Raw genomic sequence first — 16,973 nt, forward strand, 5'->3', positions numbered from 1 at the left:
TTACAACTGTCCCATCTCCAACTTCCCTTTCCTCGCCAAAGTTTTTCCATATTGTTGCCTCTTGATGCCTCCAAAATCCATGCCCATCTTTCCCGCAACCCCATGTTTGAATCTCTCCAATCAAATATCTGACCCGCCATAGCACTGAAATGGCCCTAATCAAAGTCACAAATGATATCCTCTTTGACTGTGATCATGATGCAGTATCCCTCCTTGTCCTCTCTGTACCCTTTGACACGGCCACCTCACCATCCTCCTCAAACGCCTCTCCTCTTTGTCGAGCTGAGTGGGACGGTCCTTGATTGGTTCCAATCTTACCTGTCCATATGTAGCTACAGCATATCCAGCAATGACTTCTCTTCCTGCCCCACATTGTTATCTCTGGGGTCTATCACTGGCCACCTCCTCTTTCTCATTAACATGATGCCTCACAGTAACATCATTCGAAGACATGGAATCAATTTCCACAAGAACATTGACAACACCAGATCGCTCCATCCCCTCTCTGCCTGTCTGTCAAGACTGCTTGTCTAACATCCAGTCTTGGACGAGCCGCAATTTCCTCCAACTAAACATTGGGAAGACTGAAGACATTGTCTTCGGCTTCCGCCACAAATTCCATACCTTTACTACCGTTCTCAACCCCTCGCTTGCCACCGTCTCGAGTTGAACCAGACTGTTCGCAATCTCAGCGGCCTATTGACCCCGAGTGGAGCTTCTGAGCCCACATCCACACTATCACAAAAAAATGCCTACTTCCACCTCCATAACATGCATAGGAGTTATAACACAAACAGGACATTCAGCCCAACCAGTTTGTGTTGGTATTTACCCTCCATGCAAGCAAATAATTCTAATCAAATTTACCCAACCTTTTCCCATATCCTTTCATCCACCTATCCAATCTAATCTTGAATGTTAAAATGGTCTCTGCCTCAACCAATAACCCTTGAAGTGAATTCCAGTCTCACAGCAGTGTATGAAGAAGTTTTTAAACTGCCCTCCGTTCTAAATCTCCTACTTTTCATCTTGTATCAATGGCCCTTGGTCTTGACCCCTCAGCTACTAGAAATAATCTGCTTCTATCTACCCTGTCCCATCCTCTCTTAACTTTAAACACTTCTATCATAGAACAATACAGATTACAGTGTGCTAACAAAAAAGACTCAATCTTCCAAATCTATTCTCATATGAGCAGCATCCTAGTGAATCTGCAATGTACCTTCCCTAAAGCCTCAATATCCTTCCTATTGTGTGGAGCCCAATACTGCAAATAGTACTCCAACTGAGATCTTACGGTTTTATATAGGCATTGCCCACCTCATCCCATCTGTTGCTGAAACTCTCACACACGCCTTTTGTCACCTCCAGTCTCGATTATTCCAGTGCTTTCCTGGCCGCCCTCCCATTCTCCAAAACTCTTCTGACGCTCTTCAACCCATATCCTATCCTGCCCTCCTGTCCTACGTTGGCTCCCGGTTCCTTAATGTCACAAATTTAAAATTCTCATCCTTGTGTTGAAATCCCTACATGACTTTGCTCCTCTCTATCTTTGTAACCTCCTCCAGCCTTAAACCCCTCCCCCCCACCCCGAACTTTTTGTTCCTCCAACTCTTAGATCTTGTCCAAGCCCCCCCCACCCCCTCCTACTTCTCTCCACCATTGGCAGTCTTGCCTTCAGCTGTTTAGGCCCCACCCTCTAATTCCCTCCCTAAATCCCTCTGCCTTCCTCTTCTCTCAACATCCTCATAAAACCCATCTCTTTAACCAAGCTTCTCATCAAATCTAATATCCTTCTTTGGCTCGAGGTCTGTTTTTGTGAGATTACACCTCTGTGAAGCTCCAAGGGACATTTTTCTACGTTAAAAGCATTAAGCAAGTAGTGGTTTTTATTTTTCAAATGGGTGAACAGAAAGTTAGAGTCAAAATCACTCGTTATGAGACATTATAATTTCTCTTGTAAAACAGTTGAACGTTATTTATCGTAGCAAAGTATAACCAAATTATCAAGTAAGAGGGGGTGATGCAGTTGCTATTTACAACAATAATCAGTTCAAAGTTAAAAGAAGTTATGCAACTAACATATTACTGCTAGCAGTAGAAGTGGCAATACATGATTTTAACATTCAATGGGCACCATGGACTGTGGAATGACTTGCATGTCATGTTACCAAGTTTAGAAATAGAATTGCTCAACAACATAAAGTCAACTGTGCCCGATTAAGGAATATTCCTTTTCATAACTTGTAAAATAAATCAGTCAACTAATTTTAAGCTGTGTTTTTTGATTCAATTGAAGAATGTTCCAGCTTCTTCAACATTTTAAGAGCAGTTTAGGTAGCTCCACCTACACCCCTCCCACACCCCGCCACCCCCCGCCAAACTGCTCCACATTCTTTCAGCCTGAACCCATTTTAATGTCACTGCATACACAGGATCATGATGCTATTTAACGCAGAAATATGCAACGTGATACATTTCGGTAGGAAGAACAAGGAGAGGCAATATAAACTGGAGGGCACAATTCTAAAAGGGGTACAGGAACAGAGGGATCTTGGGGTATATGTGCACAAATCGTTGAAGGTGGCAGGGCAGGTTGAGAAAGTGGTTAAAAAAGCATACAGGATCCTGGGCTTTATAAATAGAGGCATAGAGTATATAAGTAAGGAAGTCATGATGAACCTTTATAAAACACCAGTTCAGCCACTACTGGAGTACTGTGTGCAGTTCTGGGCACCACACTTTAGGAAAGATGTGAAGGCCTTAGAGAGGGTGCAAAAGAGATTTACTAGAATGATTCTAGGGACGAGGGACTTTAGTTACATGGATAGACTAGAGAAGCTGGGGTTGTTCTCCTTGGAACAGAAGAGGTTGAGAGCAGATTTGATAGAGGTATTCAAAATCATGAAGGGTCTAGACAGAGTAGATAGAAAGAAACTGTTCCCATTGGCGGAAGGGTCAAGAACCAAAGGGCATAGATTTGAGATGAATGGCACAAGAATCAAAGGTGACATGAGGAAAAACTTTTTTTTGTAAACACAGCAAGTGGTTAGGATCTGGAATGTACTGTTTGAGGGAATGGTAGAGGCAGATTCAATCATGACCATGAAAAGGGAACTGGATAGATACTTGAAAGTTAAAAATTTGCAGGGCTACGGGGATAGGGCGGGGGAATGGGACTAGCTGGGTTGCTCTTGCATAGAGCTGGCACAGACTTGATGGGCCAAATGGCCTCCTTCCGTGCTGTAACCTATGATAGTTAGGCTTTACCTTTAACTGGCTCTTAACTTTGTTTTATTTCCTCTGCCAAATTTCTTCTCTGCTTTCAGGTATTGACTCCTTGCTACGGTGTGGTTCCACAGGCACTACCTGCCTTTGACTACCTTGTCTAAATCTTAGAATGGTTACAGCACAGAAGGAGGCCATTTGGCCCATCGAGCCCGTGCCGGCTCTTTGTAAGAGCAATCTAGTTAGTCCCATTCCCTCGCTCTTTCCCCGTAGCCCTGCAAATTTTTTCCCTTCAAGTATTTATCCAATTCCTTTTTGAAAGCAATGATTGAATCTGTTTCCACCACTCTTTCAGGCAGTGCATTCCAGATCATAACTTCCTTACTTTTGTACCTATGCCTCTACTTATATAGCCCAAGATCCAGTATGCTTTTTAACCACTTTCTCAACCTGTCCTGCTACCTTCAAAAATTTGTGCACGTATACCCCCCAGGTCTTTCTGTTCCTGCATCCCCTTTAGACTTGTGTCCTATGTGACTGTGACGATGGTAAACTTTCCCGCTTCATCCTTCGCAACCTGTCTGCAGCCTTTAAAGGGTTGACCACACCATCCTCCTCCAACGCCTCTTCTCCGTCGTCCAGCTGGGTGGGACTGCACTCACCTAGTTCCATTCTTATCTATCCAGTTGTAGCCAGAGAATCACTGACAATGGCTTTTCTTCCCACTCCCGCGCCGATACTCTGGAATCCCCCAAGGATCTATCCTTGGCCCCCTCCTATTTCTCATGTACATGGTGTCCCTCGGCGACATCATCCGAAAATACAGATTCCACATGTACGCTGACAACACCCAGCTCTACCTCATCACCATGTCCCTCGACCCCTTCACTGTCGCTCATTTGTCACATTGCTTGTCTGACATTCAGTACTGGATGAGCAAAAATTTCCTCCAACTAAATATTGCGAAGACTGAAGCCATTATCTTTGGTCCCCGCTGCAAACTCTGTTCCCTAGCCACTGATTCCATCCCTCTCCCTGGCCACTGTCTGAGGCTGAACCAGACCGTTCGCAACCGTGGCGTCCTATCTAACCCTGAGATGAGCTCCCAACCACATATCCGCTCCATCACCAAGACTGCCTACTTCCACCTCCGTAACATCGCCTATCTCCGCCCCTGCCTCAGCTCATCTGCTGCTGAAATCCTTATCCATGCCTTTGTTACCTCCAGACTGGACTATTCCAACGGTCTTCCTGGCTGGCCTCCCACCTTCAACCCTCCATAAACTTGAGCTCATCCAAAACTCTGTTGCCCGTATCCTAACTCGCACCAAGTCCCATTCACCCATCACCCCTGTGTTCACTGACCAACATTGGCTCAGGGTCCAGGAATGCCTCGATTTTAAAATTCTCATCTTTGTTTTCAAATCCCTCCATGACCTCATCCCTCACTATCTCTGTAACCTCCTCCAGCCCTACAACCCTCCGAGATCTCTGCGCTCCTCCAATTAACTCCAGCAATTTCTCCTTCCTCGTTGGGCTGGAAACATACTGATCAAGAACGTTCTCCTGAACACACTTCAGAAATTCCTCCCCCTCTTTGCTCTTTACATTACTACTATCCCAGTCTATATTAGGATAGTTGAAGTCCCCTATTATTACTACTCTATAGTTCTTGCACTTCTCTGTAATTTCCCTGCTCCTCTATATCCTTCCTACTAGTTGGTGGCCTATAGAATACACCTAGTGTAATGGCGCCTCTATTATTTCTGAACTCTAACCAAATAGATTCTGTCCTTGACCCAAAGATATACCCTCTCTCCAGCACTGCAATATTCTCCTTAATCAATACTGCCATCCCTCTCCTGTTTTTCCTTCCCTATCTTTCGTGAACACCTTGTACCCAGCAATACTTAGTACCCAATCCTGCCCTTTTTTGAGCCAGGTCTCTTATCGCCACTACATCATATTCCCAAGTGACTATTTGCGCCTGCAGGTCACCAACCTTATTTACCACGCTTCATGTGTTTACATACATGCACTCTAAACCTATCTTAGGCCTTTTCGTATTCACTCTCCGTCTGATCCCACCTAATACTGTACTATTTCTTACTCTAGTGCTATCTGTCTCTCCCAATCCTTTGTGCCCCTTGCTTCTCCTTTCTAATGCTACATCCTGGTGCCCAGCCCCCTGCCAAATTAGTTTAAACCCTCCCCCACAGTGAATCTCGCCGGTGCCCTCTTAGTGGCCAATCTTTATGCATGAGTCCAGGCAGCAAGCTATTCAGCTCTGGGATTATTACTGAACTGAATCTAGACTTGACCTGACATCCACACACATATTTCCAGCAGTGGCTGCTAAATAGCATTCAGCAGGGAACACAATTGACTTTCTTCTGCCTAACCCAAGGGCACAGAAATAAACTAATGTGCCCCCTACTACTTCCCTGGATTAGATCAGCTAACTCGCACACAGCAGGACCCCAAACCTAGCATCTTCCTGATCTGTATGGTTCAGCTGTTCATTGCCTTAACCTTTGGGGGAGGTTAATCCTCCAGTCTTTCATTTTGGAGGCCAATGGGATTGGATTGAAAGAAGAATATACTGTGTGATAATACTCAATTCGAACTCGAGTAATGAGGGAGATTGAAACGATCAGTTTTTCCTATATAAACACTCCAATATCAGCCATGGCATCTCATTTAGCGACAAAATTCAGCAAAGCTATTTTCTAGCTTTAGTGATCCAAACGTTAAAAAAAATGTCTGCATTCTTGGCAAGCATCATTTCGTATTCCTAATTATCTTACATCCAGGAAAAATCAATGAAAGCAAATCCATTATTAAGACATCAAGCTAGCCAATACATTTTAAAATTTGTTCCACACAGCAGAACAAGCAATTGTTCCTACTATTTACTTCTTCTGTATAGAGTATTTTAACTGTGCAGGACAGGTACACCATGTAAATCCTGATGACGTAAAAGCCTTTACAAACCAAAGATTGCTTAAGTGTGTGATTTTTGCTTGTTGGGGTTGCATGCATCAAAATGCAGTTACTTCGAACAGGTTATGCTCGGTCATGAGCGACTTGCATGCCAATGGAGGAAACCATGTGTCACTGAATGAGAAAAAATATTTTGAGATTTGTCTTTGCAGATTTACGTCACATATCCATCTGGTGTTTTCCATTAATTTTTTTAAATTCAAGCAAATGGAATACAAACCCATGAAGCCTCCAACATGAAAGGCCTGCTTATAATTGTACGGACATTTTAATATCAATTCTTAGGGACAGAATACTGGATTTTGTGGGGATTAGAAAACAGTGACAATATCAAATTTTGGTTCAGTATATGATTCTTAGGCAAAATGTGTACAGCTGTACACAATATTCATTTTTGAGAGGCAGACTTGGAATTATGGCACGATACACAATTTTATTTAGTATGATCTGCTCCAAAAAATCCTACATCTGGGATTTGCTAAAAATATATCCTAAGCATCATATAATCAGTTAAAAGTTGCACTCTAAAGCCTCTGAAAACTCAAATTTGTACCTTCAATAATTACTGCTAAAATGTTTTTATGACCAGAACTGTTGAGGTTTACAGCACAGGAGGCGGTCATCCAGCCTATCACATCCGTGCTGGCTCTTTGCTACAGCAATCCAAAACTAATCCTAATGCCCCGCTCTCTCCCCAAAGCCTTGTATCTTCCTCTGCTTCAAATATTCATCCACTTTTCCCTCAAAGGATGAAGTGGTTTCCAACTCAACTATTTCCTGTGGCAAAATATACAATGCTCAAACACGCTGGACAAAAAAAAATCTATTGTCTCTCCTCACTCTGTGCTCAATTTAAATTGATAATGCTCTCGTTGCTGAATCCCCAACCAGAGGAAAATCATTCCCAATTTACTCTGAGTCCTTTGTAATTTTAACAACGTCTATTAAATGCCCCTTTAGACTTTGTTGCTCCAGTGAAATAATTCAACCAACATACAAAATTCTTACAGGGTTCAACAGGGTAGATGCAGGGAGGATGTTTTCTCCTGGCTGGGAAGTCTAGAATCAGGGGTCACAGTCTCAGAATAAAAGGTAGGCCATTTTGGACTGAGATGAGGAGAAATTTCTTCACTGAGGGTGGTGAATCTTTGGAATTCTCTACCCCAGAGGGCTGTGGAGGCTCAGACATTGAGTACATTCAAAAGAGATCGATAGATTTCTCGATATTAAAGGCATCAAGGGATATGAGGATAGTGCAGGAAAACGGCGTTGAGGTAGAAGATCAGCCATGATCTTGCTGAATGGCGGAGCAGGCTCGAGGGGCCGAATGGCCTACTCGTGCTCCTATTTCTTATGTTCTTATCATAATTATACTTTCCCATTCCTAAGATCATTTTGATGAATCTATTCTGTACATCTTCTATGGCTTTATTATCCTTTTTAGAATGGAGTGCCCAAAACTGCATACAGTATACTGTGGCTTGACCATTCTCTTGCACAAATTTATCATAATCTCTTTGTTGCTGTATTCTTACACCTCCATTTATAAAACTCAAAATGCTTTTGGGCTTTTTTATAGCTTTAACCACCTGCACGCACATTTTTAAGGGCTTTGAATCTCTAGGTCCCACGCTATCTTCCCTAGGTACCTCAACTTTACGTGGTGAGAAGGTTCGCGTGGTCCTATGACCCTGAGTGCTATGCTGGTGTGAGTATAACTCCTGGTAGAGCCACCAAAGGCAGACAGGTCAAAAGGTAGGAGCCAGACTGAAGGCGGTTCGCCGATCCTTCTGGTAGAAGGTTGCAAGTCAGGCTAACGACCTGTTCACATAAAAATGCCTTTCATTATAGTAACAACCCAGAGATAAAACAAGTCGGAAACAATGCGGAGATAAGACAAGTCTGTTACAGGCTTGCAAATATAAACATCAACTGTGGAGAACCACAATCAGCTGGATGCAAGGCAAGACGATACTTCGATGGAGTCAAGTATCTTGCTCTGTACAAACAGCAAAGGTAGAAGTAGGTTGCTTCATGTGCCACTGTGCACAGGAGACTCTAACTATTCCTCAACACCCTTCAGCATCTTTCAATTGAGTTTATACTTCCATTCCTTATTCTTCCTCCACAAACGTATTACCTCAGAATTATCTGCATTAAGTGCATCTTCCACCTATCCTTTTCCAGTCCTCTTTGCTGCTTGCCAAGCCCCTTATTATTGTGTCATCAGCAATTTTTGATATAAGCAGGACTTTCATATTGGAAGCTTGATATCTGAGGAAACCAGGTACTACATTAGTTGGCAGACCAGCCATCAGCTCTCTGTTGGATTTTAATCTATTCTATACAGATGGATTTTAAAGCCTTCTCTCTACCTGCTGCAATTGTCTAATGTGAATGTTTGCACAGTGTCAATCCAGTTCATAGTGAGTATAGGCTACAACTATATGCATTTCTATAGCAGCTTAACACAGAAAAATGACCTCAAGGCACTTCAAGGAAAAGTAGCAAGTACTGGGTCTTTTCAAGAGGGTTAGGAGGGGTGACCAAAATCTTGGCCAAAGAGAAACGTTTTGAGAAAGCTTTCAAGGTGGCGAAGGAGGTAGAGAAGCAGAGGGACTTGGGAAAAAAGTTTCTAGAGAGTAGAATGTTCGACTGAAGCTGAACTGGGAGTGGGAAGAGAGAATAGGGGAATCAGAGCTAGGTTGGAGAAGGTTGCAGAGGTAGTGCCATGTGATGCTGTAGAGGTATTTGTACTCTCGGGTGAAAATTTGAATTCCATCTGCCAGGGGACAGGGAGTCAGTAAAGGTCAGCAAGGATGGGAATGATGGGTGAGGGGGACTTAAAATGAGGAGTTTTGGATGATTGAGTTATGGAGACTGATCAGGAAGATGTCAAGGAGGCCAGAGAAGTCCAGAGGCTGCAGAGACATGGATTCAGTAATGGGGGTAAGGTAAAGGCAGAGGCCAGCAGTGTTATAGAGCTGCAAGGAAGGGTCTTGGTGATGGATAAGATATTGGGTTTAAAGCTCAGTTCCGGTTTGAGCTGAATGCCGAGGTCGCATATACCTAGACGGAGCATACAAGATAATAATCTGGATACAACAAAGGCTATGGGCCCCGACGACATCCCGGCTGTAGTGCTGAAGACTTGTGCTCCAGAACTAGCTGCGCCTCTAGCCAAACTATTCCAGTACAGCTACAACACTGGCATCTACCCGACAATGTGGAAAATTGCCCAGGTATGTCCTGTCCACAAAAAACAGGACAAATCCCATCCGGCCAATTACCACCCCATCAGTCTACTTTCAATCATCAGCAAGTGATGGAAGGTGTCGTCGACAGTGCTATCAAGGAGCACTTACTCACCGATAACCTGCTCATCGATGCTCAGTTTGGGTTCCGCCAGGACCACTCGGCTCTAGACCTCATTGCAGCCTTGGTCCAAACATGGACAAAAGAGCTGAATTCCAGAGGTGAGGTGGGAGTAACTGCCCTTGACATCAAGGCAGCATTTGACCGAGTGTGGCACCAAGAAGCCCTAGTACAATTGAAGTCAACGGGAATCGGGGAAAAGTCCAGTGGCTGGAGTCATACCTAGCACAAAGGGAGATAGTAGTGGCCAATCATCTCAGCCCCAGGACATTGCTGCAGGAGTTCCTCAGGGCAGTGTCCTAGGCCCAACCATCTTCAGCTGCTTCATCAATGACCTTCCCTCCATCATAAGGTCAGAAGTGTGGATGTTCGCTGATGATTGCACAGGATTCAGTTCCATTTGCAACCCCTCAGATAATGAAGCTGTCCATGCCCGCATGCAGCAAGGCCTGGACAACATCCAGGCTTGGGCTGATAAGTGGCAAGTAACATTCGTGTCAGACAAGTGCCAGGCAATGACCATCTCCAACAAGAGAGAATCTAAACACCTTCCCTTGACATTCAACGGCATCGCCGAATCCCCCACCATCAACATCCTGGGGGTCACCATTGACCAGAAACTTAACTGGACCAGCCACATAAATACTGTGGCTACAAGAGCAGGTCAGAGGCTGGGTATTCTGCGGCGAGTGACTCACCTCCTAACTCCCCAAAGCCTTTCCACCATCTACAAGGCACAAGTCACACACCATCCCGACTTGGAAATATATCGCCGTTCCTTCATCGTCGCTGGGTCAAAATCCTGGAACTCCCTACCTAACAGCACTGTGGGAGAACCTTCACCGCACGGACTGCAGCGGTTCAAGGTGGCGGCTCACCACCACCTTCTCAAGGGCAATTAGGGATGGGCAATAAATGCTGACTTTGCCAGCGATGCCCTCATCCCATGAATGAATAAAACAAATCATGAAGGGACATGTGCAAACGACCTCAAAGTTCATTTGCAGGTGCCCCACTACTCAATTTTAAAATTTTTAAACTGATTTTTCCCCTCCTCTATTCAGGCAGCTCATCAGCCATCTGTTTATGCTGCTGCAACTCCCCACCCATACTGGTGTGACTCCCTAATAGAGGCTGGAGAGCTTGCCTTCCAGATGTAAATGAACCTGGTTCTGATGAATTGCCACAGTCAGTAGGGTATCTGGGTTGGGCCAGTCTCACCACACCGGAATTGTGCCCCAATCACGGGAGTGGGGGTGGAAAGCCTTAAAATTTAAAAGCCAGAAAAGGAGCTCTGTGCCTGCATACAAGCATGCAGGCACAGAGCTCTTTCCTGGCTCTGAGCATGCAATTAGGAGCTGGGTATTATAATAATACCCTTAAACACTCAATGAAATTCAGAGCACGACACCTACAGAACCGACACATTGAGTCATCACCTCATATCTTGAACCTTAATGCATGTGTTTCATTTTTCTATCTTGCAAACTCAATCCATTTAGCTGTACAAAAGTTTGTTCCACTTTCAAATCGGTCAACCTATTTTTGGGCAGAAGATTTCCCCGACATTTAGGTTTTAAGAGGAGTTACAGCTAACTCACCACATAGCGTGCATGTATGTTGGAGGTAGACGAGGACTACTGACAGGGGTACAGTTGTACGACCTCATGATCCTTTCGGCTAAAAGAAAATTGCGGAATAAACTGGCAACCAGCAAGTCCTGCCTAAATAATTTTTGGAAGAGATCTGTGGAAACAAAATTTAATTACATAATCATATTAAGGTTAACATAAAATATGTTTGCTTAAATGTTTAGACTAGACAAGAATCATCTTTGTCTATTGTGATACCTCAATAACTGAACCGTACAAAGAGCCAGAGTAATAAGGGGAAAAACCATAGACTAAACAAATCCACTGATAAGCTGCTTGGTTTTACTTTTGCAATTTGATTACATTGCTCATTTGGGTGTGCCAAGAAAATTTTTTACATCAAATTATTTAAATTGCAGGCGAGATCAGCAGCAAACTGATTTTTTGCATATGGGTACAAAATATGAATATGAAATGACAATTGCTCAGGTGATTCATTTTAATTGTGTAGCTTGCATAGCACAGTTTTCAATTTCACTTTTGAGGAAATTCCAAGTTGACTACGGTGATGTCTCCTACACTGAAACAAAAGAGATTACTGAGTATATTGGCCTGTATAATGTTAGCAAAGTTCAATTATGAGGTCATACATGATTGAGGGTTAACTGAAAATAACTCTGAACTTACAAAACAGTCATAATGGGTATGAGCAACAAAAAGGTAATAGCCAGAGTTCCCACTTGGGTAAATCCAGAGTGGAAATAGGGCAATGCGCGATTCATGCCTGCCAATCATGAAGTGGGCTGATCCCACCGTGCAAGATCAGAATGGGGTGAAGGAAAACAGTAATCATGCTTGAGGTACAGGCAGCCCAAGCTGTTCTCACAAACCTCCTTATATAGCGACACTGGCATTAGGAGCAGATCATTTATCTAGCCTACCATTTGACAGTGCTGTACATAGTTGAAGAAAAACTAAAATTCAAAACAGATTGATATTGCAATCGATTTCTTCTCACCTCTAGGCAATACATTCCAAGCTATAGTGTCCGTTATGGCTGTAAAAATCCAATTGAGTTCTCCGAGAGGAGTTCGCCTGTCATTTAGTCTTCCTGGAATTCTACATTAAAAAAAATGACAATGAGAATTAAAACAGGAAATCTTAGAAATGTTCCCACTATTAGCCAGATGAAAAGAAAAGTACAGCGGATGACTCCGTAAGTAATATCTCTCCATCTGCAAACTTAACCAGGGGCACAAGCCTTAAAAATCAGAAACAAGAGTCAAAATCGAAGACACTGCTTTAGTATGAGTAGTGCCATAGATATTCAAATAACCATTCATTTTTGTACCATTATTTATGCTATTTCTGTACTTCTAACATATTGAAGACATTATTACAGTTTCAACAAATCCAAAAGCCTCCATTACAGAAAGAAGGAAGACCAAAATTGGGCACTGTGACATACAATGCCATTCCAAGTAAACAAGGGAAAATCAAACCAAGCTTGCAACGAGAAAAGAATCCAAAAAAGATTTACCTGAGCTCAGTATAGACAGAGAGGTTTTCTTGGAAGGGAAGGGTTAACATACAGGATTATTTATTAAAATACAGTACCCTCTGCCATAGTCATAGGTTTGGGCTGGAATCTGCTTTCTTAAACTAATTGATTGAGAAGTGTGGGGAAAAAAAAGCAAATTAAGCAAAATGTTCAATTTGTTTTCCCCCTGTATTTTGATGGCGCACACCTCAAGACTTAAACAATGCACCATAAAATAAAATATGGTGTTAAGCCCTTTAACTGAGAACTGTGCAGGAAATGAATCAAATTTAGTACATTTTGGAATTTAGGAACATAGGAACAGGAGTAGGCCATTCAGCCCCTCGTGCCTGCTCCGCCATTTGATAAGATCATGGCTGATCTGTGATCTAACTCCATATACCTGCCTTTGGCCCATATCCCTTAATACCTTTATTTATCTCCCAACTCTTTCTACTGTACCAGTGTGCGGTCAGTCCTCAATGGAGAGCTAATATATAAATGTCCTGCGGAGCTAGGAAAAGTCTAGTCCAACCATCAGAGGCATCGAGGTGGTCTCCTTTATACTACAGTGTACTGTCAGCGGCAGAAATACCACAAACTTACCGTCAATGGAACACCATCAACGTCAAACTGCCTAAAAGATCTTACAATCAATACATAAAAGGAAAATATCTGGCTGGTCTAGAAATTCAATTGGGAGGGAAGAGATCCAAATCCATGAGAAATTTTGTGGGGAGCCGTGGCGGAGGGAGGAGTGGTATTTTGAAATTTGAAAATGACACTTCAAAATTGGGACAGGATAGAAATTTAGCTCCAAAATCAGTACATTAATAAACTGGAGCAGTTTAAAAGTATGCAGTTGATAAATGCGTTGTGTGATGTGACATTGAGCCGTGCAAGACCAAAAGGCTACAGGTTCAATCCCAGGTCAGTGCTTTGATAGTCAATCATGGCCAGCTGGCACAAGTGGTTTTAATGAGCTTTGAAGGCAGTTAAAAAGATAGTTAAATTCATCAGGCAGGCACCCTGATTACTATCCAGTGACCTGTTGCTGCAAGCACCTGTCAGGTGAGAGAAGGATCTGCTCAACCTTTCAAGGTCACTCTGCACAGGTCAAATTATCAATCCTACACTGACCACCTAGACTCACAAAAGAATGGTCCCTTGGGCAAGGTACCCAAGAACTGATGCCACCTTCAGAACCGTACCCCAAAGAGTTCCATTAGCAACAGCACGTGAGAAACAGAGCAATTTTTTCCCCTTCCATGGCCTAGGGCACTCATGTCCATTACAGCACCCCTGTTACTGCATTGGCTGAAATGTGCTAAATCAGCACAGAATAAAAGATGAATTTCTACATGCAGTTCCTTTCACGACCCCATTCCCAGGATACATTTTTTGACCGGTTTTCCAGCAACCACTTGTGCTGCAGTTACATCACATGCCTGCACTGCAGCAACACTGTGCTGCCTTCTTCCTCTCCAAATCAAAAGCTACACTTTGTAGCTGTACCACCAGGACTTGCACCATTATGTGGTGATGCTACACGTGGATAGCAGTAAAGCCACAGCAGCTGTGAGATTGGTAGAATTTCTGCACAGAATGCCTCACAGAGCACACTTAAATGTCACACAGATCACTAGTTTGAGTTCTCAAGCATGTATGCGCATCTCGGGTATCAAATTTCAACGTTGCCCCCACCCTCACCTGAAGCTCCTCAAGCAGGGTAAATGGGTAGTACGACATTAGACACTGCCAGACCACACTGTCCCAGAAAATTACCGTACTTCTACAAATAAGATAACTTGCCACTAATTACCTGTCACACGTCTTATTCTTTGAGAAAGTCATTTGCATCTATTATTTTTTTTTTTAATTACAAAAATTTTTAAATTACACACCAAAAAATAAGCTTCAAATTGCGTCCCAATGTGAATTGGAGCAAGTTCTTTTGCCTGAAGCACCTTGAGAGGAAAAAAAACACCTTCCAACCAACATTACACCAGCTGCTGATCCTGCAAAATCTGTTTACTTTTGGAATTCCCAAGACACTGTACCTGGCTATTTTTAAGCTTGAAATTTGCGAGTGGCATGCTATGTTTCCAGTGCGCTGTAAATGAATCTTCTTCAAATCAATAATTTCATAATGCTGTGTAGTCGTAAATTGACAAGTGGGTATCTAAATTATATTAGACACGTGACGTTTAGTATTGAGAATGTCATAATCACACATTTAACTCTTTACAACAGACATTGAAAAACAACCCTGAAAACATTTAAAAGTTAATTTGTACTGACTGCCTTAACCATTCACGGTGAAGGTCTCAGTGAATGAACAAAAATATTCTAGCTTATTACACTGCCATTGCTCTTTTAAAAAAAATCCAAATACTTTTAGTAAATGACACATATAAATAACACACCCCATTTAGGTCACAAAGGAAAATGGGGGAGGGGGGGGGGGTGCGGAGGTGGAAGGAAAGGTGAGACTACACACAAATGTCAGTTCTCAGGTTGCCTCTAACCAGCAGTTTAAAAGCATAAAATCCTGCAATGAAGGATGAAGTGTTCAGTGTTCGTTATCTTCCTTTACAACATTTGACAATTTAGATTTCCACAATTCCTCTTACAAGTATATGATTATCACAACTTTTCACCCTGAAACTCTACTGTTCAGTAATAATCACTACCGTGTATTAATGATGATGGAGCCTCTCATCCAATCGACGGATGAGTCTCAGTTGTTATGGGTGCGCTGATGGGACTACAGCCCAAACCTGGACTCACATATATGGCCCGATGAGGTGGGTAGATGAGTTGTGTTGTGTGTGCCAGGCGCTTGGCAGCCAGTTCTTGCTAAATCGCAGCCTCAAATTCATTCAAACCGACCCGGCAGACATGCTGCCATCGTGGTCTGTCAGTGACTGTGTCTTCCCAGGTGTTGGGGTTAATATTGCACCATTTTAAGAGGGCCTTTAAATGTGTCTTTAAAAGGCATGTGTTAATAAATTCTGATTACAAATGGCACAAATTGTTCAATTTCTAAATAAAGTCATGATGTGGAGATGCCGGTGATGGACTGGGGTTGACAAATGTAAGGAATCTTACAACACCAGGTTTTAGTCCAACTGTTTTATTTGAAAATCACAAGCTTTCGGAGGCTTTCTCCTTCGTCAGGTGAGCGAGTTCACCTGACGAAGGAGAAAGCCTCCGAAAGCTTGTGATTTTCAAATAAAACAGTTGGACTATAACCTGGTGTTGTAAGATTCCTTACATAAATAAAGTCAGAACAATGCATTCTCTGTCTTCATTAACTGAAGATGTGAAATTTTAGGAACTGCAAAAGCCCAATTGGCACAAGAAGCCCATTTCTTTAAATAGTCTTCATGGATGAAAATATATTTGTTACTTACAGATCTTGCACAATATCGTTCAAGGGTCTATACGAATTAGGCTCTTGCCTCTCCTGGTCAGTGCTTTACTTCACTACTGATGACAACGACTTGAAGTTTAGACCAAAATCATTGTGTGTTTACTCCCCAGTAACAGGGTGATACTTGTTTAGTTCTAAGCCTCAAAGACAGAAGATTGAGGGTTCAAGCACCAGCTCCCCAGCTCACCAATAAAAAAGGATTTTTTTGTGTATGTGTGTGTATACACACACACACACACACGTATATAAAAAACACCAAAATAGGCAGCCATAACAGCCAAGCGAGGGAACCATAATATCCAATCAGAAAGGATTTCATGATTTATTAACCCGCAAGACAGTAGAAAAACTCTAGTTGGTATAGTCCCAATTTTCAGACCACAGCAGAATTGAGGTTGTGTCAGCTTTGTAGGAAGTGGCTTGGCCCAATATTCTGATTTAAGACACTTCCTCTTATGAATGGATTCCCTGCACATGGAAAATGTGAGCAGATCTGGAGGCTGCTTGACTGCAAGTCAGGAAGTTGCTTGATGTGACGATGGGCTGTATATGTCTGAAATGTTAACCAGTCTGTTCTCTCCACAGATTCCTATTTCTTACGTTCTTCCTATTTCTTAGGTTCTTGCGTTCTTATACTGACTAGCCTGCTGTGTTTACAGCATTTTCTGCTTTTGGTTCGATTTCCATTTTTCTGCTTTTAACTTGCTTTTATAGGGTGCTGCTTACCCCTGCAGAGGATAGAGGGGCAACACAGCCGGCTGAAGCTGGAAATGCAGGAGGCGTTTCTGCAATGATGGCG

General features: G+C 42.8%; 1 protein-coding gene across 1 annotated transcript in view; it reads right to left on the minus strand.

Annotated features, from left to right (window-relative positions):
* Positions 1 to 16,973, minus strand: part of rptor (regulatory associated protein of MTOR, complex 1) — a 355,394-nt gene that overhangs the window by 173,756 nt on the left and 164,665 nt on the right. Inside the window, exons 8-9 of the mRNA XM_068003988.1 lie at positions 12,217 to 12,317; positions 11,208 to 11,352 (exon numbers count right to left, since the gene is read on the minus strand). Coding sequence (XP_067860089.1) covers positions 11,208 to 11,352; positions 12,217 to 12,317 — 246 coding nt within the window. The remainder of the gene's footprint in view (positions 1 to 11,207; positions 11,353 to 12,216; positions 12,318 to 16,973) is intronic.

This window comes from Heptranchias perlo, chromosome 23 (assembly GCF_035084215.1).
Source record: "Heptranchias perlo isolate sHepPer1 chromosome 23, sHepPer1.hap1, whole genome shotgun sequence".
In the NCBI taxonomy this organism is placed as follows: domain Eukaryota; kingdom Metazoa; phylum Chordata; class Chondrichthyes; order Hexanchiformes; family Hexanchidae; genus Heptranchias; species Heptranchias perlo.